At 42.0% G+C, this 24,255-nt stretch overlaps 2 protein-coding genes across 2 annotated transcripts in view; one reads left to right on the top strand and one right to left on the bottom strand.

Moving 5' to 3' along the window:
- Positions 1 to 24,255, top strand: part of LRBA (LPS responsive beige-like anchor protein) — a 640,201-nt gene that overhangs the window by 366,670 nt on the left and 249,276 nt on the right. The window contains exons 38-39 of the mRNA XM_040418535.1: positions 5,370 to 5,516; positions 20,699 to 20,835. Of these exons, the coding sequence (XP_040274469.1) occupies positions 5,370 to 5,516; positions 20,699 to 20,835 (284 nt within the window). The remainder of the gene's footprint in view (positions 1 to 5,369; positions 5,517 to 20,698; positions 20,836 to 24,255) is intronic.
- MAB21L2 (mab-21 like 2) overlaps positions 22,434 to 24,255 on the bottom strand; it is a 2,039-nt gene continuing 217 nt past the window's right edge. The window contains exons 1-2 of the mRNA XM_040418536.1: positions 23,205 to 24,255; positions 22,434 to 22,980 (exon numbers count right to left, since the gene is read on the bottom strand). The exon at positions 23,205 to 24,255 is cut by the window's right edge and continues 217 nt beyond it. Coding sequence (XP_040274470.1) covers positions 23,216 to 24,255 — 1,040 coding nt within the window. The 3' untranslated portion in view covers positions 22,434 to 22,980; positions 23,205 to 23,215. The remainder of the gene's footprint in view (positions 22,981 to 23,204) is intronic.

Genomic DNA, 24,255 nt, shown 5'->3' with positions numbered 1-24,255 from the left:
AACTGTCATTCAGCAGCAGGTAGGCGGGGAGAGTCAGGAGCTCATGAATATTGAGGACTCCTCATTATCAGCTGGAGCTTTTCAATATAAGATGTTGGCAGATTGACTGGGTCAATTAAAGAAAGTGACCCAGCATTTTGCTAAGAGAATCAGTCACTTATTTATGTTGGTTGCCCTTAGTTAGGACACCATAAAACTGGTGACAGGTTCCCTTTAAGACTATCTCTTCTGGCAGTCTATATTTTCTACATGGGATGCAGACAACACGGTTGTTAAATAGTCTGTAGTTTGCTGACTTGAGTTTGGAAGTTTTTAGCCTATGGTTTACTCACATTGTTTGAGATTAATTACGGTATATTATGGATTGTTAATTAAAAGGCTAGCCTGAGAATCTGATATTGATGACCTATCCACAGGTCATCAGTATCAGATCTGTGAGGGTGGCCTCTTCCTAGGCCAGTGACATCACAATTCAAGTGAAAGGGGCTGGGCTGCATTACCAAGCACAAGTGCTATCCAGTAAACTGTGAGGAGGCACTCAGGACCCCCGCCAATCTGATATGGATGACCTATCCTGGGCATAGGTCATCAAAATATCAGAATCTCATTAAACCTCTTTAAGCAGTTTCCTTGTGTACTCAAAGTACTACCACTTTCCATTGGCTGGTGGATGCAGTCCGTGTGAAATGAGTGGCTATAAAAAGGGTTATCCAACAAATTTGAAGATTTTCTTTACTCCCGTGTTTGGAGCACATTTTTCCATTTTTGTGAGTGAGCAGCAGCGGCTCCATAATCACCTGCATATCCCACGATGCATTGCAGTCAGCTCTTGTTAACACCTTCCTCCACTGCATAGAAAATAGTCCCCCATATATAGGCCCAGAGATACATATGTTATGTAATGCCTCCCCTGACTTCATTTTCCTTGTGTCCTGCCTAGAGAAAGAAATAGCTATGTGTTTCCATGAGGTTAGAAGTAGAGATGAATGAATGGCAGGTGTTTAGACTGCTTCTCTATGGAGATCACTACATTAAAGGGGTTTTTCTAGAGTTTTTTTTTTTTTTTTTTTTTACTGATGACCTATCTTCTGGATAGGTCATCGGTATCTGATCGGTGGGGGTGCGACTTCCAGGATCCCTTCTGTTCAGCTGTTTGAGAAGGTACTGGTGCTCGCAGTAGATGTCACATTCACCGGTCAAATGGCCTAGGCACAGCGCAACCCTGTTGAAGTGAATAGGGGTGAGCTCTGATACCAAGCACAGTTGTGCTTGGTGAGCAGATAGAAGGCCACTGCGCTACTGCAAGCGCCGGTGTCTTCTGGAACAGCAGATACTGATGACCTATCCAAAGTATAGGTCATCAGTAAAGTTAAAAAAATAAAAATGAAAAAAATTAATGAAAACCACTTTAACAGTGAAAGGAGGAAGAGAGCAGGGAAGCTACTGAGCATGTTGGTCCACTGCGAAGTGCAGGAGAACGTGGACCAGAACCCCGTGTTCGCATGGGTTTCCTCCGGGTACTCCGGTTTCCACCCACACTCCAAAGACATACTGACAGGGAACTCGGATTGTGAGCCCCTTTGGGGACAGCTTGATAATGTCTGTGAAGCGTATGCGGAATATAGCAGTGCTATATAAGTGCAAAAAATAAAGGATAGACAGCAGGGGGCGCTACCAGAGAAGAAAATGTAATGTACACTGTAAAAAGAGAATATTTTTATTGCAGTAATACTTTATTTGAAATGCCCTATTCATTGCATAGTAACATTTCTTCGTTCGATAACCCCTTTATATAGTGTTAGTGACTCCATATTCCTGAACACTACCTATATTATGTAATATGCAATTTAAAAAGCAAGCTAAATATTTATTTTCCTAGGTTCCGTAACCTGTCACAATAGCATGTCAGAGAGGAAATGGAAGAAACCGTCTCTGTCAACGTAGGCTGATAGATTATAAAACACTGTTTTTCTTTTTCCTGCTTCATTTTTGAATCACAGATATGAAGAGAATGGGGCTGTGGGGATGTGGTGAATGAATTTTTGGGTAATATCATATGATACATGATGTCTTTTATTCTATGTTCAAGAAATAGTAATAATCCCTGATGGAAATGTAGTTTCAACTTATTTCACCATAGGTGGTGTGAAAGGGGTTATGCAGGTTTCTAATTGAGTGGTGTTCCGATTCTCCCACTCACACCAATGTGCTGTTTGAAGGGTCCTCGTACTACAAGAGCACATAAAATATATTCAGTGTTATACAAGGCATTAGGACGGTGTGGCATTACACCTTGTATGGGGTTGATTCTCTGTAATGCATTGATATTAGTTTCATTCACTAGGCCTGTCGTATTTAGAACCTAGATTAGATTGAATCAAAAAAGCATTCACTTACCTGAATATATAGAGATTCTTGTACCTTTCTTCTGTAGCAGTTCCTTTAGATCAGTTCATGCTTTCAGCTCTGCAGTCAGTAGCCTTTAGGGTACGGCTACACGATGACGTTTGTCCAGCTACAAAAAATGTTGTAATGACCATCTATAGTGTCGCACACAAAAATCCAACTTGGATGGATTTTTGTGTGAAGGTCATGTCACACGTCGCAGTGCGACACCATAGACTATCATTACAAAAGTTGTTGTGCAACATTACTGCGACAAATGTCGTCATGTAGCCCTAGCCGAAGGGACATAATTTGCAGCGTAGAAATCCGCTGGCCCCTAATAGAACAGTCCTATCATTGTCCGCAATGCGGACAATAATAGGACATATACAAACGGAAAATACTAATGTGATAGCACTCTGCATCCAGCATTCTGCCCTGCCTCCATGCTGGATGAGGCATTGGTGTACATTTTGGCCAAAGTGTAATAAGCCACTCACCACGTCAAGGTCGCCTCCATTGAGTGGTCCCTAACACTAGTTCCTACCTGTTTATGGGTTTTTGCAGAACGGACATACAGGAATTGAATGCACACGGAGTAACTTCCATTTTTTTTTTGGTGCTGACCCATTGAAATAAATGATTCTGCATATGGTCGGCAAAAAAAACGGAACAGACACGGAAAGAAAATACATTTGTGTGCATGAGCCCTAAGGCTTAAATCTGACATCCAATAATCCAGAAAGTTTGATAATCGCCTTGATTCCGTGTTCAGAATAAATTGTTTCCATAAACATACATTTATTATAACAGAAAATAAAAATGTAAAAGTATTAAGCATTTTTCGTGACTTGTTTCATAGTCCTATATGTCCCGTATGATGAATCTATTGTATGCGCTATACTTTGGAATGCAGTGAAAACCATTACCTAACTAGCATTGTTACAAGTCAGAGTGTGATCTCATCTACTGGTACAGAAATATTACACCGAGGGGCAGCGCGGACCCGCCTACGATATAGACGTGTGCAGCTTGTGGCATTTGGGCAGATTGCAGTGTGAGAAAGTGACTGGATATCTTCCGAGATGATGATTAAACCTATAAAGTCTAGACTTCGTTTATAAAACTGCTGATATTTTATGGCCACTTCTAAACACCATCATTAGCCTTTAATTTGTGCTCAGGGTAGCTGTGCTCTAATTACTGGAGGAAAGAAAAGAAACTCCTGTGGCAGAGCGCTATTAGACCACTGAGATTTGTGAACGGCCCCAGCCCATGTGGTGTGTATTAAGGCAATGTTGGTAATTTCACCGCTGCTAACTTAAAAATCCTCAAGGGGGAGTTAATTACAGGAAAACCATTCCAAATATCAATAAGCTGCATATTTTTCATGACAAGGGGTTTCTCGGCTCAGGTTGAACAATTGCAAAATGTTGCACATATGCTACCTTGACAAACTGGAATGGTGTTTCATTTCGAGCGGCGTTAGGGGCGCTCCTCCTCACACTGCAGACTCGTAGATTTGGGGAGTTTTATTTATGGAAAAACAAGTGTTCTCCCCAGGGGGCAGTGGACTTTTTTCTTGTTTCTAGCACCTCTTGAATGAAAGTATGCAATACAAGCCTCAGGATTCTTCAAGACTGCTCTGGAACAGCAGAGAAGGGCTCTGTAGCTTGCCGTATACCAGCCTCTGCAAAGCAAAAGGGCCACCAAATGGCCTTTTTGTGAATACACATTCTGAATATCAGTACATATTTTTAAGACTTACCACTGAGATGTGGTCATTGTTGGTGTTCTTGTATGGACCATCTTCATCAGGTTTACTTTCAGCCTATGTTCACAAAAAGTTTCTTGCATACCTAAAGAACTGAATATCTGATATCCAACTTATCCCCGGCAGTTTGAAAAATATAAATCATAAGCGTTGTGCATTTTTGTGGAGGAAAATCAGGAGTGAGGTGATTACTGCTGCAATGGCATTTCCCGTTTCAGCTCTTTGAGTGCTTTCCCCGTAGGAAACCCAAATCACAAATGTTTTTACATCAAAATTGTACATACACGTGGCATAGAGCTGAATACTTTCATGGTTGCTTGACCCCTTAAAATAAGGTTCAAATGTTCCATAATGTAAAAAATGGAATATACTATTTGTGGTGTTCTAGAGCCAACGGTATCATGGTTTCTCTAGATACTTTCTGTCTTCATAATCTGATTTTGCTGGATGTATCTCACCATGAATGACACATCATCATTGTGTCCAGCAGTTGCCAGTGGCAGTCACATGTCCATGGCTGAAACATCATCTCACTGGGCCTAAATAGTTGTGGCACATGAATGTCATTAAATGTTTCTGTCTATATATACAATATGAAGCATTTGACTTCTGCTTTAGAGGGGTTTTCCCAAGATTTTTAATAAGTTTGGTTTTATCATTTTAAAGAGGTTTACTTATAATTACAGGGCTGTCTGGTAGTTTTAGGAGAATGTTCTATGGGCAGGGTATGGTGTACAATAAAAAATAACCATTAGATTGCCACCACTCTGGTGATCCCCACCTATCCTGCAGCAATGTTGTCTATTCATCATTCAGGTGACCGCTGCAGCCAGTCACTGGCCTCAGCAGTGATGCTTGCATGTAGTCTTTCATGTAAGCCAGTGATTGGCTGCAGCAGTCATGTGAATAACGTATGTGGCAGCATTGTGGTGGGATGGGTGTAGAGCTCTCAAGTGTGGGTGGTTTAATGCTTAAGATTTCTTGTTATACCAGTTCCTACACAGAGGGCACTGTCTTAAAATTTTAGACAACTCATTTCAGGATTTGGAAAACTTTTATAATACAATTTTTTTTAAATGCAAAAGCAATGTTTTTCTGATGGTTTACATTTTCAGAAGTCTATATATTTGTGTGTATACGAATTCAGAAATGTCCAGTTGTGATTTATTGTCGTTACCACTTACAGAAGTTTTCCTTACTCTCCTTGTAGATCCAGAAGAAAGCGCTCTTGTGAAAGGAAAGCAGTCAATCAGGAGCCAGGTTGTAGGAGGGCAGATCGCTGAGAGTGATAGCCTTCTGGAAGGGGATGATGACACCTTGTCATCATTAGAGGAGAAGGACTTGGAGAATGTGACAGGTAAATTGAAAGCCACCTCTGTCAATATGCTGTTACGCCTTGTTCATGCCATTTATTTGTTACCATTTTTTACTGAAACACAGCAAAGTCCAGGTTCATATTCCTCTGCATACAAGGTTTCCTGTTGTATTCCACACCCTTTGCGGAACACATACTATAGTTTGAAGCATTCATCACATCAGTCTCTTTACCCAAAGCTCTATTGAGCCTGATCCATAGATCCTGTACACGTAATCATAAATTCATCATTTTCTGCTCTTTAGCAGCCCATTTGTTAAGCCTATGTTCACCTCATCTGCTATTGAGCCATATACTAAATACCGTAAATATGTTATTAACATTCCCATTGCTTATATAGTGTTCCACACCAACAAAAGTCCCCCTCACAATCTAATTTAAAGAGCATCTGCCTCCATTTTTTCAATATATTCATTTTTACCTTACAGTCTGTTTTAAGGTTCACACAGTTTTTAGGAGCTTTGTGCATTTCATATTTCTTTTTAAGGCGTATTAAAACCCTGTAAGAAGGTTATGAATAAAAATCCTAGACTTATATCATGCTACATTTTGGGGGAGAAAAAAAAAGTTTTCAGAAATACAAAAAAACCTCCACAAACTAAAACGCTGTGTAGAGATAGTAAGGTTTCCTATAAATAAATAGCAAAACAAAACATCTGAATGTAGTGTTTGACTGGATTTTTGGTTTTCATCTGAGCCGCATTTTTTGCTGTCTGCATGTCCATTCTGCAGTCCCACAAAAAAGATAGAACATGTCCTATTCTTGTCCGTTTTGCAGACAAGAATAGACGTTGTTACAATGGGTCTGCATAAAAAAATTAAAAAAAGATGCAGTAGGACATCACACTTATTTTTTGTGGATTGCGTTCTGCAGAACATCAAAATGCATACTGTCGGGTGAATGAACCCTTATGAAGCGACCTGTGTTTGTTCTTCAAAGACCAATCACATTTGCTCTTGTCCAGCAATGAATTTGAAGCCATGTAACAGGCCAATCAGCTTCTAACATGTAGAAGAAATATCTACATTGTGCGTTCTAAGAGGGGGTGGCCAAGGGTAGAACTCGTAATGAAGTTTTGAGCAGCCATATTAACTAATATTCAGTATCATGTACATTAAAAAAGTACCATTATACATTCTTTTTTATATATATATATATATATATATATATATATATATATATATACACTGCTCAAAAAAATAAAGGGAACACTTAAACAACACAATGTAACTCCAAGTCAATCACACTTCTGTGAAATCAAACTGTCCACTTAGGAAGCAACACTGAGTGACAATCAATTTCACATGCTGTTGTGCAAATGGGATAGACAACAGGTGGAAATTATAGGCAATTAGCAAGACACCCCCAATAAAGGAGTGGTTCTGCAGGTGGTGACCTGACCACTTCTCAGTTCCTATGCTTCCTGGCTAATGTTTTGGTCACTTTTGAATGCTGGCGGTGCTTTCACTCTAGTGGTAGCATGAGACGGAGTCTACAACCCACACAAGTGGCTCAGGTAGTGCAGCTTATCCAGGATGGCACATCAATGCGAGCTGTGGCAAGAAGGTTTGCTGTGTCTGTCAGCGTAGTGTCCAGAGCATGGAGGCGCTACCAGGAGACAGGCCAGTACATCAGGAGACGTGGAGGAGGCCATAGGAGGGCAACAACCCAGCAGCAGGACCGCTACCTCCGCCTTTGTGCAAGGAGGAACAGGAGGAGCACTGCCAGAGCCCTGCAAAATGATCTCCAGCAGGCCACAAATGTGCATGTGTCTGCTCAAACGGTCAGAAACAGACTCCATGAGGGTGATATGAGGGCCCGACGTCCACAGGTGGGGGTTGTGCTTACAGCCCAACACCGTGCAGGACGTTTGGCATTTGCCAGAAAACACCAAGATTGGCAAATTCGCCACTGGCGCACTGTGCTCTTCACAGATGAAAGCAGGTTCACACTGAGCACATGTGACAGACGTGACAAAGTCTGGAGACGCCGTGGAGAACGTTCTGCTGCCTGCAACATCCTCCAGCATGACCGGTTTGGCATTAGGTCAGTAATGGTGTGGGGTGGCATTTCTTTGGAGGGCCGCACAGCCCTCCATGTGCTCGCCAGAGGTAGCCTGACTGCCATTAGGTACCGAGATGAGATCCTCAGACCCCTTGTGAGACCATATGCTGGTGCGGTTGGCCCTGGGTTCCTCCTAATGCAAGACAATGCTAGACCTCATGTGGCTGGAGTGTGTCAGCAGTTCCTGCAAGACGAAGGCATTGATGCTATGGACTGGCCCGCCCGTTCCCCAGACCTGAATCCAATTGAGCACATCTGGGACATCACGTCTCGCTCTATCCACCAACGTCACGTTGCACCACAGACTGTCCAGGAGTTGGCAGATGCTTTAGTCCAGGTCTGGGAGGAGATCCCTCAGGAGACCGTCCGCCACCTCATCAGGAGCATGCACAGGCCTTGTAGGGAGGTCATACAGGCACGTGGAGGCCACACACACTACTGAGCCTCATTTTGACTTGTTTTAAGGACATTACATCAAAGTTGGATCACCCTGTAGTGTGTTTTTCCACTTTAATTTTGAGGGTGACTCCAAATCCAGACCTCCATGGGTTAAAAAATTTGATTTCCATTTTTTTCTTTTGTGTGATTTTGTCGTCAGCACATTCAACTATGTAAAGAACAAAGTATTTCAGAAGAATATTTAATTAATTCAGATCTAGGATGTGTTATTTTTGTGTTCCCTTTATTTTTTTGAGCAGTGTATATATATAAACTAAAATATATATTATTTGCGCAGAAGAAAATTAAATATTCATTGTGATGTCTGCATTATGGAGACTGTACTATATAGTAATGGTTCCTCTGCTTACCTGCGTTTTATATGAATCACTTACTAATCCCTGTCAAAATAATAGACCAGTGAATGACAAACCTGTGGACATACTTTAATTTTTATTTCCAGCTGCCTGTGACAGCGCTCTGTACTGGCTTAAGGCCTACCTTGCGCCAGTTAAAAAAACTAATAAAAAAAAAAAAAAAATATATATATATATATATAACCTCTTACTACTAGGAGATACCTGTAAGTGTTTGAGGACAGGTCTTGCTGCAGCAGCCCCACCCCCATACTGCTGCAGCCCCACACCGCACATATGAGTCTCTAAAAGCCATTGAATTCAATACTCCAGAGAGAAGTTTGTGGCTTGCCATAGTGCAACTTAAAATTCATTGCCAGTGGATAAAGGTAGCAGCTGAGGACAACATATAAAGGACAAATCTGCTCAGTGCAAACAGGGAGATCACGGGGGCTACAATTATTATTTTCTATAATATGAATCCCCACAACACACACACTCCAGTTCTTACAATACTATTTTATGTGTATGGGTTGCATTCATGTACAGTTCCATACAAGGCTGAACACTGGGGGCCGTGTATAAAACACATCTGCATTACAGTATTCCGCCATAAGATAACACTGATCATATGTTTTTGACACTTGTGTGCACTCGAAAATTTTGCAATAGTTTTGTTTTCTTTGTTATTTTATCAGTGACATACCTTTAAAATTAAAAAAATATATGATTAAGCTCCCATGCCTTTAATTCACAGTAGTCACAGGGCAGTTTCCTATGTAAAGCTCTATGCTCGCAGTACTCGTCCCTTCCCCGGTATTTTTTTCTGTAATTTTAGGGAAGCCCTTCCTTCCCCCTCAGTGCAGTTTACATCAACAGTCATAAATTCTAATGCATTTTCTATGTTGCAAATAGATCTTCTTTAGTTCGGGATTATACAGGGGGCACAAGGTTTCATAATTGGAAAAGGTTTAACAAAAAAAAAGCCTCCCGTCTGATTTCCCTTTGTTAATGTATGCACACAGAGTCCGGAGGAATACAATGATACAGTAATGGAGGTGACAGCGATTTAATTACATAATCCTGACAATGGCAATAGGATTAAGAGGTAATCCTCAATAATAAAGTGATGTGGCTTGGAAATGAAGTGTAAATTGTCAGCTCCTCTCCCCTGGTAGAGCAGGCTGCCCTTGCCTCTTGCAGCTGCCCTCTCCCTCCTGTAATTGAATGTCGGGGAGTGATTGGGAAAATGTTATTTTGCCTCTGGATTACATGTTAATGCACAGGGTGCAGAAGAACACAGGCCTGCTTATTTCATTCATTTGTGAGGACCAGCTCTGGGAAATCAAGGCAGTGCTGTAGCTATCTGCTGCCCATCTGCAGACACAATGTATCTGTAGACTGGGAATAAAGGGCAGAGCCTGCTCTAATCTCAGCAGAGAATCTTCCTCATTGTCCACGTGGCACACATGAAGATTGATGGCAGATTAAAGACACTCACCCGTCTAACAATCGATGGAAATGACAATTCATCTGAAATTCTTTGGCAGTAATTCACCAAAATCATTACCTGGCCCTGCGCTCCTCATCCCTCAGCACTATATTATTCCAGAATTTCCGTGTCACTCATGTGCTGCTCAGCCCTTTGTGGAAATGTACTGTATGGAGGATCAATAAGCAGGTGGCCATGGTATATGGGCTCTCCAGAAATAAGTGGCGTATATACTGTAGCTGCTTGTCAGCTATTATAGGATGCTATGGTCACCCCATATGTGCTAGACTACACCCTACTGATAGTGGGGCACTGTATGTGTAGCTCCATATTATATACAGCTATACAGAAAGATAGTGTGTGTACATGTGAGTAGTTATACACTAAGCCCTACAGAAATGAGGACAGTATGGACATGTGTAGCAATTTACTGCAGAAATGTCATATATGTATGTGTGTAGCTATAATTCCTACTGAAATTGACAGTATGTATGTATGTATGTACGTACCTTATGTATATACATGTGGGAAGCTATATACCGCAAGATGTCTTTACCTATGTACACGTTTAGCTATATACTGCAGATATTACGGCATTATGTATGCGTGTAGCTATATACTGCAGAAATGTCTTATGTATGTGTGTAGCTATATTTCCTACTGAAATTGACAGTATGTATGTTCATGTGTACCTTATGTATATACATGTGGGTAGTTATATACTGCAAGAATGTCATTACGTATTGTGGTGTTTCGCAGTACAGAGGCAAAATACAAGTTCTTAACTCAAAACGTCAGTGTTTATTAACACGTGAGGCAATTGCACAAAACATCACGTAACTTTGACGTCTTGGTGTTAATTCACACACAATGGAAAGTTCATATAACACAAGTCACCTTGCTGGCAGTTCTGCCTCCATTAGTCCACAGCAGGCTTTATGGGGCCTGTTTCCCCAGCGCGCGGCTCTCAGCCCTTCAGCACGGCACAAAGCCTCAGATCCCAAAAACAGCCCAGCTGAGCCCAGCTGCCTATTTAAGGACAGGAATGACTTTATTTACCTAGTGGTGACAGGTCGGGGCCAATTCCGTATCGCCTCTATTTTGTTCACTTGGGGTTTGATGACTCCGCGCTCAATGACATACCCCAGGTACTTAGTCTCTTCTAACCCTATCGCACATTTTTTTGGGTTAGTGGTTAGCCCAGCTTTCCGAAGGGAGTCCACTACAGCCTGCATTTTGGGTAGGTGACTTTCCCAGTCGGTACTGTGGATGACAATATCGTCCAGGTAAGCCGAAGCGTACCGACGATGTGGACGAAGCACGATGTCCATTAGTCTCTGAAAAGTGGCGGGGGCGCCATGCAGATCAAAGGGTAAGACCTTGATACAGCCCCTCAGACGTGATGAAGGCAGTTTTCTCTTTGGCAGCCTCCGTTAAGGGCACCTGCCAGTACCCTTTCGTGAGGTCTAAAACGGAAAAATACCGGGCTTGTCCTAACCTGTCGATGAGCTCATCCACCCGGGGCATGGGATACGCATCGAACTTGGAAACCTCGTCAAGTTTTCGAAAGTCGTTACAAAACCGCAACGTCCCGTCCGACTTGGGTATCAATACTATAGGACTGGCCCACTCACTTTTTGACTCCTCAATGACGTCTAGCTGCACCTCCTCCGATATGGCTTGTCATCGAGCCTCGGGTACCCGGTATGGTTTTAATCAGACTTTTTCCTGATGCTCAGTGACAATGTCATGCTGGATTATGGAAGTGCATCCAGGGAGGTCCGAGAACACATCCGTGTTCCGACTAACGAACTCCCTGATCCCCTGAGTCTGTTTAGAGGAGAGGCTGTCAGCAATTTTTTCTGTGGCAGCCGCCTCTCTTGCATCAGACAGAGGGGCCGGTACCTCTTCTCCTAGAAAACACGGCCGCGGGCTGTTTTCTGTACAGGTTTCCCTATCTTTCCACTGTTTGAGTAAATTTACATGGTAAACCTGCTCTGGCTTTCGCTGCCCTGGCTGGTGTACCTTGTAGTTTACATCTCCAACTTTCTCGAGTACCTCATAGGGCCCCTGCCACCTCGCCAGGAACTTTCTGTCCACGGTTGGCACCAGAACCAAATCCCAATCACCCGGGTTAAAGATCCGGACCCGAGCCTGGCGATTATAGACCCGACTCTGGGCTCGCTGAGCTGCCTCCATATGCTCCCTAACAAGAGGCAACACTGTCTCTATCCGATCTTGCATCTGGGTAACGTACTCAATGACTCTTTTATGTGGAGTGGGTTGTTGTTCCCACGCCTCTTCGACCACGTCCAAGAGAACACGAGGATGTCTGCCATATAGCAGTTTGAAGGACGAAAAACCCAGTAGTGGCTTGGGGTACCTCTCGCACTGCGAACATGAGATAGGGTAGAAGGAAGTCCCAGTCCTTCCCATCTTTAGACACTACCTTTTTCAACATATTTTTTAATGTTTGGTTAAACCGTTCTACCAGACCGTCTGTTTGCAGATGGCAAACGGACGTCCGTAGTTTTATGTGCAGCAACTTAGAGTTCCCTCATCACCTTGGACATAAAAGGGGTCCCTTGGTCGGTCAGGACCTCTTTAGGTAGTCCTACTCGGAAAAACATCTCCTTTAACTCCTTAGCTATGAGTTTGGCCGAGGTATGTCACAGTGGCACTGCCTTCGGGTACCGAGTGGCGTAGTCTAGAATGACTAAGATGTGTTGATGCCCTCTGGCGGACTTCGGTACTTGGCCAATGAGGTCTATAGCTATTTGGTCAAACGGTACTTCGATAATCAGGAGAGGTACTAGGGGACTACGGAAATGTGGCTGAGGGCTAGTTCTCTGGCAGGTAGGGCAAGACTTACAAAACTCTTCCACTTCTTTGAATATGCTGGGCCAGTAAAACCGCTGTAGAATACGATCCTGAGTTTTCTGCGTCCCCAGGTGACCCCCGAGAATGTGTTGGTGGGCTAGATCTAACACAAGCTTGCGATAAGCCTTGGGGACCAACAACTGTTCAATAGGCTCACGGGGGAAACATTGACTCTGTCCCAGGTTGTTGTGGTTCACCATCTACTATTAACACATTTTCCCAGGCGCGGGATATGGTTGGTTCCCAACGTTGGGCGGTACCAAAATTATCCCTGGAGACATTGAAATCTGCCAATTCAGGACGCGGCGGCAATTCCTCCATCACACTTAGCAGGGTTGTCTCCCCCATTTTCCACCAAAGTGGCAGGCTGGCCCTTTGGTCTCAGGTTCCCAGGGTTCTGGTCTCCCCCCTGAGCCGAGCCACTCTGCTAGGGTTACCCCTGTCTCATGGGTATCAGTCACTCTCATAGCAGGCCACAGTGCCAGGATGCCCGGGAAGTCTCTCTTTATTATAAGTTTGTATTGTAAATTTGGGGCAACTGCCACTTTGTGAGTCCATCTGCCAGCCCCTGTGGTTAGGGACACCAGGGTGGTGGGATAGTCCTTTTAAGGCTCCATGTATGCACATGACCCCGACTTTCCAGCCAGTACACTCCGCGGACCGTACCAGGGGAGCACTTACTAGGGACACCAGACTTCCTGAGTCCAGCAGAGCCTCCGCTGGAGTGTCTCCTACCTCCACTTGGCACAGGTGGTTTAGAGTTTTTGGGGTACCTGCTGCACACAGCTTCGTGGAATATAGCTACTGATGGTAGCGATATTTAGTATCCATGGGTTCCACTTGATGTGGACAGTCAGCTCTTGCATGGCCCGTTTCCTGACACTGCCAGCAGACTATCGGAGCTAGGTCCGTAGAGGGTACACCCCAGGTTTGGTTGGTACAAATCGCCGGGTCTGGGATGGAGATTTACGGGATTTGACTGCCCCCCTCCCAAAAGAACCCCCTATAACAGTCTTAGTAGCTTTGTAGCGCTCCACCATTTCTAGGGCGTTGCCAGGAGACACCTGGCCGATCCAGTGCTGGAGAGGGGGTGGCAGAGCCCTCCAGAACATATCAGCCAATAGTCTATCCAGCATACCCGTGGGACTCAGCACATCAGGCTGTAGCCAACTTTGCGAGACGTGGAGTAAGTGATAATACTGGGTCCTCGCAGGCTCAGCCGGCTTAAACCCCCACTGATGCACCCCCTGGGCCCGGATCAACACATTCACACCCAGTCTTGCCAAAAGCTCACCCTTTACTTTTTGGTAGTCGGCCGCTTGGCAAGTCTAAATACACCCGCTGGGAATCGGATGCCATGAATGGAGCGACGACCTCAGCCCACTGGTCACGGGGTAGCTTTGTAGCTTTTCCCCGTACATTGCCAGGTAGGTTTCGATGTCGTCTGCGTTCACGCCAGCCTCGCTGCTCTTCCCCACATCCTCCACCAATTGTGGGGTATTGCTCTGGCAGATAGGGTAAGTGGGCACAGTACAGAGGCAAAATACAAGTTCTTAACTTAAAACGTCAGTGTTTATTCACACTTGAGACAATTGCACAAAACAGCATGTAACTTTTCAGTCTTGGTGTTAATTCACACACAATGGAAAGTTCATATAACACAAGTCACCTTGCTGGCAGTTCTGCCTCCAGTAGTCCACAGCAGGCTTCACGGGGCCTGTTTCCCCAGCGCACGGCTCTCAAAAACGGAGACCTCTCTGCTGAGCCCAGCTGCCTATTTAAGGACAGCCAGGTGCTGCCAAAACCTGGACCGACACTTAAACTCTGGTCCGGTATTTGACCTCACCTGGCTGGAAACCAGCCCAGCCGCACATGTTGGGAGGAAAATACCTACCTTGCCAGACACAACCCCTCACTGTGTCACCGTATGTACACATGTGTAGCTATATACTACAGATATTATGGCATTATGTATGCACATGTGTGTAGCTATATACTACAGATATAATGGCACTATATGTGTACATGTGTGTAGTTATATACTGCATATGTTATGTACATTTGTTTAGCTATCTACAGCAGAAAGTGACATTATGTATGTACATGTGTAGCCATATACTGTAGATATGATATGCATTTACATAGTATAGCTATATAACTGCAGAAATGTCATTATGTATGCACATGTGTAGCTGTATACGACAGATATGATGACATAATATATGTACATGTGTGTTGCCATATAATACAGACTTGATGTTCTCATGGATACACATATGGGTAGCTATATACTGCAGAAATGTTGTCATGTATGTACAGGTGTGTAATTATATAATATAACTGTGCAACTATATACTCCAGATATTATGGCATATGTATGTTCATGTGTGTAGGCCTATACTACAGAGATTTTTGTGAATGTACCTGTGGGTAGCTGTATACTACAGACATGATGGAATTATATATGTACATGTGGGTAGCTGTATACTACAGATATGTCATTATATATGTAGATGTGTGTAACTATATTCTACAGAAATGGTGGCATTATGTAGGTACATGTGGGTAGCTCTAGATTACAGAAATGGTGGCATTATGCATGTACATGATGTATCTATATATTACAGACATGGCATTATGTAGGTACATGTGTATAGATGTATACTACAGACATTATGGCATTATGTAGGTACATGTGTATAGATGTATACTACAGACATGATGGCATTATGTAGGTAAATGTGTATAGCTGTATACTACAGACATGATGGCATTATGTAGGGTGTATACTACAGACATGATGGCATTATGTAGGGTGTATACTACAGACATGATGGCATTATGTAGGCTGTATACTACAGACATGATGGCATTATGTAGGCTGTATACTACAGACATGATGGCATTATGTAGGCTGTATACTACAGACATGATGGCATTATGTAGGCTGTATACTACAGACATGATGGCATTATGTAGGCTGTATACTACAGACATGATGGCATTATGTAGGTACTTGTGTATAGCTGTATACTACAGACATGATGGCATTATGTAGGGTGTATACTACAGACATGATGGCATTATGTAGGTACATGTGTATAGCTGTATACTACAGACATGATGGCATTATGTAGGCTGTATACTACAGACATGATGGCATTATGTAGGTACTTGTGTATAGCTGTATACTACAGACATGATGGCATTATGTAGGCTGTATACTACAGACATGATGGCATTATGTAGGCTGTATACTACAGACATGATGGCATTATGTAGGTACTTGTGTATAGCTGTATACTACAGACATGATGGCATTATGTAGGGTGTATACTACAGACATGATGGCATTATGTAGGCTGTATACTACAGACATGATGGCATTATGTAGGCTGTATACTACAGACATGAAGTCATTGTGTAGGTACATGTGGGTAGCAGTATACTGCAGACATGAAGGCATTCTGCATGTACATATATGTAGCTATATACTGCAGACATGAAGGCATTCTGCATGTACATATATGTAGCTATATACTACAGACATGATAGCGTTCTGGGTGTACATGTGAGTAGAGGTATTTTACAGATATGCAGTCATTATGTAGGTACATGTGGGTGGCTGGATCATTGGTGTGTAGTGCAGTACCGTGTAATAGGCTCTGCTTTGCCTTTACTATCAGGTGGATTGCTCTATACTAATAATGAGACTGTGGTCAGATAGAACTCTGCACATCTTCCCTGCATATGTATTGTATGTCGGGCTGTATTCTGCACACACTGGTGGCATTATCTGAGTCTGTTTCTTCTACTATGAGGTGAGGTTACTGGGAGCACATATGTACAGAATGTAGCTGGATCGCCATGTAGTCCCATTATCTGTACAGGGTCTCCAGGATCATACACTGTTATATATATTCTATAGAGGCTCTCCTGGATCATACACTGTTATATATATTATATACAGTCTCTCCTGGATCATACACTGCTCCTATCTATTATATACAGGCTCTCGTAGATCATACACTGCCCCTATATATATTATATAGAGGCTCTCCTGGATCATACACTGCTATATATATATTATATACAGGCTCTTCTGGATCATAAACTGCTATATATATTATATACAGGGTCTCCTGGATCATACACTGCCCCTTTATATTATATACAGGCTCTCCTGGATCATACATTACTATATATATTATATACAGGGTCTCCTGGGTCATACACTGCCCCTATATATTATATACAGGCTCTCCTGGATCATACCCTGCCCCTATATATAAAATATACAGGGTCTTCTGGATCATACATTACTATATATATTATATACAGGGTCTCCTGGATCATACACTGCTATATATATATTATATACAGGGTCTCCTGGATCATACACTGCTCCTATATATTATATACAGGCTCTCCTGGATCATACACTGCTATATATATATATTATATACAGGCTCTCCTGGATCATACACTGCTATATATATTATATACAGGCTCTCCTGGATCATACACTGCTATATATATTATATACAGGCTCTTCTGAATCATACACTGCTATATATATTATATACAGGCTCTCCTGGATCATACACTGCTATATATATTATATACAGGCTCTCCTGGATCATACACTGCTATATATATTATATACAGGCTCTCCTGAATCATACACTGCTCCTATATAGTATATACAGGGTCTCCTGGATCATACACTGCTATATATATATATATTATATACAGGGTCTCCTGGAACATACATTACTATATATATTTATTATATACAGGGTCTCCTGGATCATACACTGCTCCTATATATATTATCTGTACAGGTTCTCCTGGATCATACACTGCTATATATATATTATATACAGGCTCTTCTGAATCATACACTGCTCCTATATATTATATACAGGCTCTCCTGGATCCTACACTGCTATATATATATTATATACAGGCTCTTCTGAATCATACACTGCCCCTATATATATTATATACAGGGTCTCCTGGATCATACACTGCCCCTATATATATTATATACAGGGTCTCCTGGATCATACACTGCCCCTATATATATTATATACAGGGTCTCCTGGATCATACACTGCCCCTTTATATTATATACAGGCTCTCCTGGATCATACATTGCTATATATATTATATACAGGGTCTCCTGGGTCATACACCGCACCTATATATATTATATACAGGGTCTCCTGGGTCATACACTGCACCTATATATATTATATACAGGGTCTCCTGGATCATACACTTCCCCTTTATATTATATACAGGCTCTCCTGGATCATACACTGCCCCTATATATAAAATATACAGGGTCTTCTGGATCATACATTACTATATATATATATATATATATATATATATATATATTATATACACGCTCTCCTGGAACATACACTGCCCCGATATATTATATACAGGCTCTCCTGGATCATGCATTACTATATATATTATATACAGGCCCCTCCTGAATTATACACTGCCCTTATATATTATATACAGGCTCTTCTGAATCATACATTACTATATATATTATATACAGGGTCTCCTGGATCATACACTGCTCCTATATATATTATCTGTACAGGCTCTCCTGGATCATACACTGCGCCTATATATTATATACAGGCTCTTCTGAATCATACACTGCTATATATATTATATACAGGCTCTTCTGAATCATACACTGCTATATATATTATATACAGGCTCTCCTGAATCATACACTGCTATATATATTATATACAGGCTCTCCTGAATCATACACTGCTATATATATTATATACAGGCTCTCCTGGATCATACACTGCGCCTATATATTATATACAGGCTCTCCTGAATCATACACTGTTAAATATTTTATATACAGGCTCTCCTGGATCATACATTACTATATATATATTATATACAGGCTCTCCTGGATCATACATTACTATATATATTATATACAGGCTCTCCTGGATCATACATTACTATATATATTATATACAGGCTCTCCTGGATCATACATTACTATATATATTATATACAGGCTCTCCTGAATCATACACTGCTCCTATATATATTATCTGTACAGGCTCTCCTGGATCATACACTGCGCCTATATATTATATACAGGCTCTTCTGGATCATACACTGCTATATATATATAATATACAGGCTCTCCTGGATCATACACTGCTCCTATATATTATATACAGGGTCTCCTGGATCATACACTGCTCCTATATATTATATACAGGCTCTCCTGGATCATACACTGCGCCTATATATTATATACAGGCTCTTCTGAATCATACACTGTTAAATATTTTATATACAGGCTCTCCTGGATCATACACTGCTATATATATTATATACAGGCTCTCCTGGATCATACACTGCTATATATATATATATATATATATATATATATATATATATATATATATATTATACAGGGTCTCCTGGATCATACACTGCTCCTATATATTATATACAGGCTCTTCTGGATCATACACTGCTATATATATATAATATACAGGCTCTCCTGGATCATACACTGCTCCTATATATTATATACAGGGTCTCCTGGATCATACACTGCTCCTATATATTATATACAGGCTCTCCTGGATCATACACTGCTATATATATATATAATATACAGGCTCTCCTGGATCATACACTGCTATATATATATATTATATACAGGCTCTCCTGGATCATACACTGCTATATATATATATATATATATATATATATATATATATATATATATATATATATATATATATATTATACAGGGTCTCCTGGATCATACACTGCTCCTATATATTATATACAGGCTCTTCTGGATCATACACTGCTATATATATATATAATATACAGGCTCTCCTGGATCATACACTGCTCCTATATATTATATACAGGGTCTCCTGGATCATACACTGCTCCTATCTATTATATACAGGCTCTCCTGGATCATACACTGCTATATATATATAATATACAGGCTCTCCTGGATCATACACTGCTATATATATATATATATATATATATATATATATATTATATACAGGCTCTCCTGGATCATACACTGCTATATATATATATATATATATATATATCTATTATATACAGGCTCTTCTGGATCATACACTGCTCCTATATATTATATACAGGGTCTCCTGGATCATACACTGCTCCTATATATTATATACAGGCTCTCCTGGATCATACACTGCTCCTATATATTATATACAGGCTCTCCTGGATCATACACTGCTCCTATATATTATATACAGGCTCTTCTGGATCATACACTGCTCCTATATATTATATACAGGGTCTCCTGGATCATACACCGCACCTATATATATTATATACAGGGTCTCCTGGATCATACACTGCTATATATATTATATACAGGCTCTTCTGGATCATACACTGCGCTATATATATATATATATATATATATATATATATATATATATATATATATATATATATATATATATATATATTATATACAGGCTCTCCTGGATCATACACTGCTATATATATATATTATATACAGGCTCTCCTGGATCATACACTGCTATATATATATATATATATATATTATATACAGGGTCTCCTGGATCATACACTGCTCCTATATATTATATACAGGCTCTCCTGGATCATACACTGCTATATATATATATTATATACAGGCTCTCCTGGATCATACACTGCTATATATATATATTATATACAGGGTCTCCTGGATCATACACTGCTCCTATATATTATATACAGGCTCTCCTGGATCATACACTGCTATATATATATATTATATACAGGGTCTCCTGGATCATACACTGCTCCTATATATTATATACAGGCTCTCACACCCCTCTTATTCTTTTGCCAGGTCCCGTGAGTCTGAGCACCCCTGCTCAATTAATAGCCCCCTCCGTGGTGTTAAAGGGAACCCTCTCTGTCACCTCCTTTGAACTCTACTTTGAGGTGGATGAGGATGATCCGAACTTTAAGAAAATGGATGGGAAGGTAAGTGAAAGTGCCCCTCGGCCTCCTGCTGTGATGGATGAGTGGCTCTATAGGAGCACAGTCTATTGATGTGTGCCCACCTCTTATCATTCGGTGTAATGGTGGGAGCGATCCCTTATGTGTCAGCCGCCTGTGCTGGGGGAGGACAGGGTTTACCGAGGAGATACTATCTACAGATAAGATCGTGTGTTTGTGTTCACACTGTGCTGCTTGTTTTTGCTGCCAAACAGTAGCGGTCACAAGAGCTGTCACTATTCACGGAGAAATTACCGGTCAGAATATAGGAACCAAAGCTGGCAATGCTCAAAAATGCTGTATAATGTTACATTATATATATTATAGTCCGTGGTTTAGTTACAGAATTCTACTTTGTATCTGTATTTGGGAATGAATTCACTGCGATATATACTGTCCTCTCCGGCTGTATAACAGTGGAGGCTGTACTGACTGCTAGAGTCATTGTGTCTACAGGTAATATATAATAATAATAATAATAATAATAATAATCTACAAGTAGTATATAATTAGGACAATAATTAATGTCTGGAAGTAGTATAGAATATTAATCTACAAACTGTATATAGTGATGACAAGAATTATCATCTAGAAGTAGTATATAAGATTTAAAAACTAGAAGTAGTATATAATAATATTAATAAAGTACAGGTAGTATATAATCTAGAAGTAGTATATAAGATTTAAAAACTAGAAGTAGTATATAATTAATTATAGTTACAAAAATTAATCTAGAAGTAGTGTATAATAAAAACCTAGAATTTGTGTATAATAATAATTTAGAAGCTGTATATACTGATGGTGATAATGATCTAGAAGTAGTATATAATAGCAGCCTAGAGGTAGTATATAATAAAAACCTATAACAATAAAGATATGGTATAAAATAGTAATAAAGAAGCAATGTATAACGATTGTAATAAGCAGTATATAGTAATAATCAATAAATAGTATGCAATGATAATCTACAAGTAGTATATAATTAATGATCTATAGGAAGTATAAAATGATAATCTGTAAATAGTAAAAAAGGAAAATCTAGAAGTAGATGATATTAATAATCTAAGTAGTATATAATAATTTATAAATAGTATATAACAAATCTATAAATAGTATAAAATAATCTAGTATGTAATACTAATCTAGAAGTAGTATAAAATGATCTATAATTAGTTAAAAGGAATAAACTAAGTAGATAATTATTAATCTAAGTAGTGTATAATTATAGGTAGTATATTATAATAATAATAATAATAATCTATAAATAGTATAAAATGATTAGTATAGAATACTAATAATAATCTAGAAGTAGTATAGAATGATCTATAGAAAGTATAAAATGATGATCTATAATTAGTAAAAATGAATAAACTATAAGTAGATAATAATCCAAGTAGTATAGAATGATCTATAAATGGTATGAAATGATACTCTAGTAGTAGTATGTAATACTAATGATCTAGAAGTAGTATTGCATCCAGCAGAAGGGCCCACAGACATGTAAAAGAACACAGGACTGATCTTGAAGTTTTTATTAGTCAGTATTTAGACGTGGAGTGTCAGCTGCTGGGCACAGCCTGACCTTGGCACTATTATCATACATAGAACTTTTTTAGAAGAGACATTATATAGTTTAAATAATTTTTTGTTCACTTAGTGACAAACATTCAGGCAAAATAAAAATAAAAGAAGATGGCTACATCTTATGTGAAATGTACCTTCTAAGTCCGATTGCTTCTGTGGATTCACATTGTCTGGGAGGAGAGGGGACCCCCTTCTCCTCCTGTGCAAGGACAAGTCCCTTCTCTAGAACAGAAAGGTCCCTTTAGAAGGGGCGCCGCCGGGGAGCCGCTGTTCAGTCTGGATACAGGTGTGAACAGTGTGTGATATGGGGGACAATAAATACAAGCTCCCTAATGTGCCATGCAGACAGCAGGTCCCAGGGGGAGGTTATTGCTGAGGCGGTGTGAGCAGTGTCCCCAGCTGTCTGCTCTGCAAGTGCCTTCATAGAAGTGTGTCCTTTGGCCCGCTCTGGAATAGTCCAGTCCTTTGGCCCGCTCTGGAATAGTCCCTGTTTGGCCCGCACTGGAGCAGTCCAGTCCCTTGGCCCGCACTGGAGCAGTCCAGTCCCTTGGCCCGCACTGGAGCAGTCCAGTCCCTTGGCCCGCACTGGAGCAGTCCAGTCCCTTGGCCCGCACTGGAGCAGTCCAGTCCCTTGGCCCGCACTGGAGCAGTCCAGTCCCTTGGCCCGCACTGGAGCAGTCCAGTCCCTTGGCCCGCACTGGAGCAGTCCAGTCCCTTGGCCCGCACTGGAGCAGTCCAGTCCCTTGGCCCGCACTGGAGCAGTCCAGTCCCTCGGCCGCCCTCATAGCTTGTCCAGGCTCTTGGGGTTGGTGAGGATCTCCCGGGCCAGCCTCCAGGTCTGTTTGGCCGCACTCTCCAGGGCCGAGTGGGGCTTGCCCTGGAAGAGGTCGAGGTTGGGCAGGAAGTAGTGCGGGCACCTGCGGCACTGCAGGCAGGAGATGAGCTGCAGGAGGATGCCGTTCAGCCGGTCCCCCAGGCAGGCCTCGTCCCAGTCCGTCTCCCGCGGGTGCTTCTCGCACTCGTAGAGCAGCAGGGTCTTCATGTGGTAGTTGTTGAGGGGCTGGCCGGGGAGCTCCAGGTGCCGGTCCCGGAGGGTCTTCAGGATGGACAGGCACTTGTTCCGGCAGCCCCCCAGCAGCAGGCGGTTCTCGGCCTCGGCGAACTGCAGCACCCAGGCGTCGCTCTCCGCGGAGCTCTGCTTGCCGGTCAGGGAGTAGCACTCCTTGGAGAGCAGGTTGAAGCCCTCCGCCTTCACTTCTGCCACTCTGTTGGGGCCCGGCCAGGGGATGTGCGGCAGGGGCCACTGCGCCGCGCTGCGGGGCCAGATGCCGGTGCACTTGAAGGCCGGGGTGATCTGCACCACGTAGCGCTCCCGGATGCGCAGCCTGACCTCGCTGGTGTCGGCGATCATCTTCACCACGTCCCGGTAGCTGCACTTGTCCACCGCCTGGGCCACCAGGGTCTGGAAGCGGGAGCGGATCTTCCTGGCCGAGAGGTAGCCGGACGCCGTGATGAACTCCACCCACAGGGACATGCTCCTCTTGCGGCCGTCGCTCAGCTTCAGCACGGCGCAGCCCGGCAGGGAGCCGTCGTCCACGAAGTTGAAGACCCCCATCTGGTTGAGGTAGAGGACCACTTCAAACTCTGTGGGACACACCACCTCCAGGCCCTCGTAGCGGGCGTCGATCTCGGTGAGGGAGCTGATGAAGCGCGGCTCCTGCACCTCCACCTCCTTCAGCACATCGGACACCACCTTGCACACCTCGCGGATGGTCTTGGCGATGGCCGCCTTCCTGGCCTGGCAGCGCTCCGTGTAGTACT

Source organism: Bufo bufo, chromosome 2 (genome assembly GCF_905171765.1).
Source record: "Bufo bufo chromosome 2, aBufBuf1.1, whole genome shotgun sequence".
Classification (NCBI taxonomy): Eukaryota; Metazoa; Chordata; class Amphibia; order Anura; family Bufonidae; genus Bufo; species Bufo bufo.
This window is presented reverse-complemented; position numbering and strand designations above follow the sequence as displayed.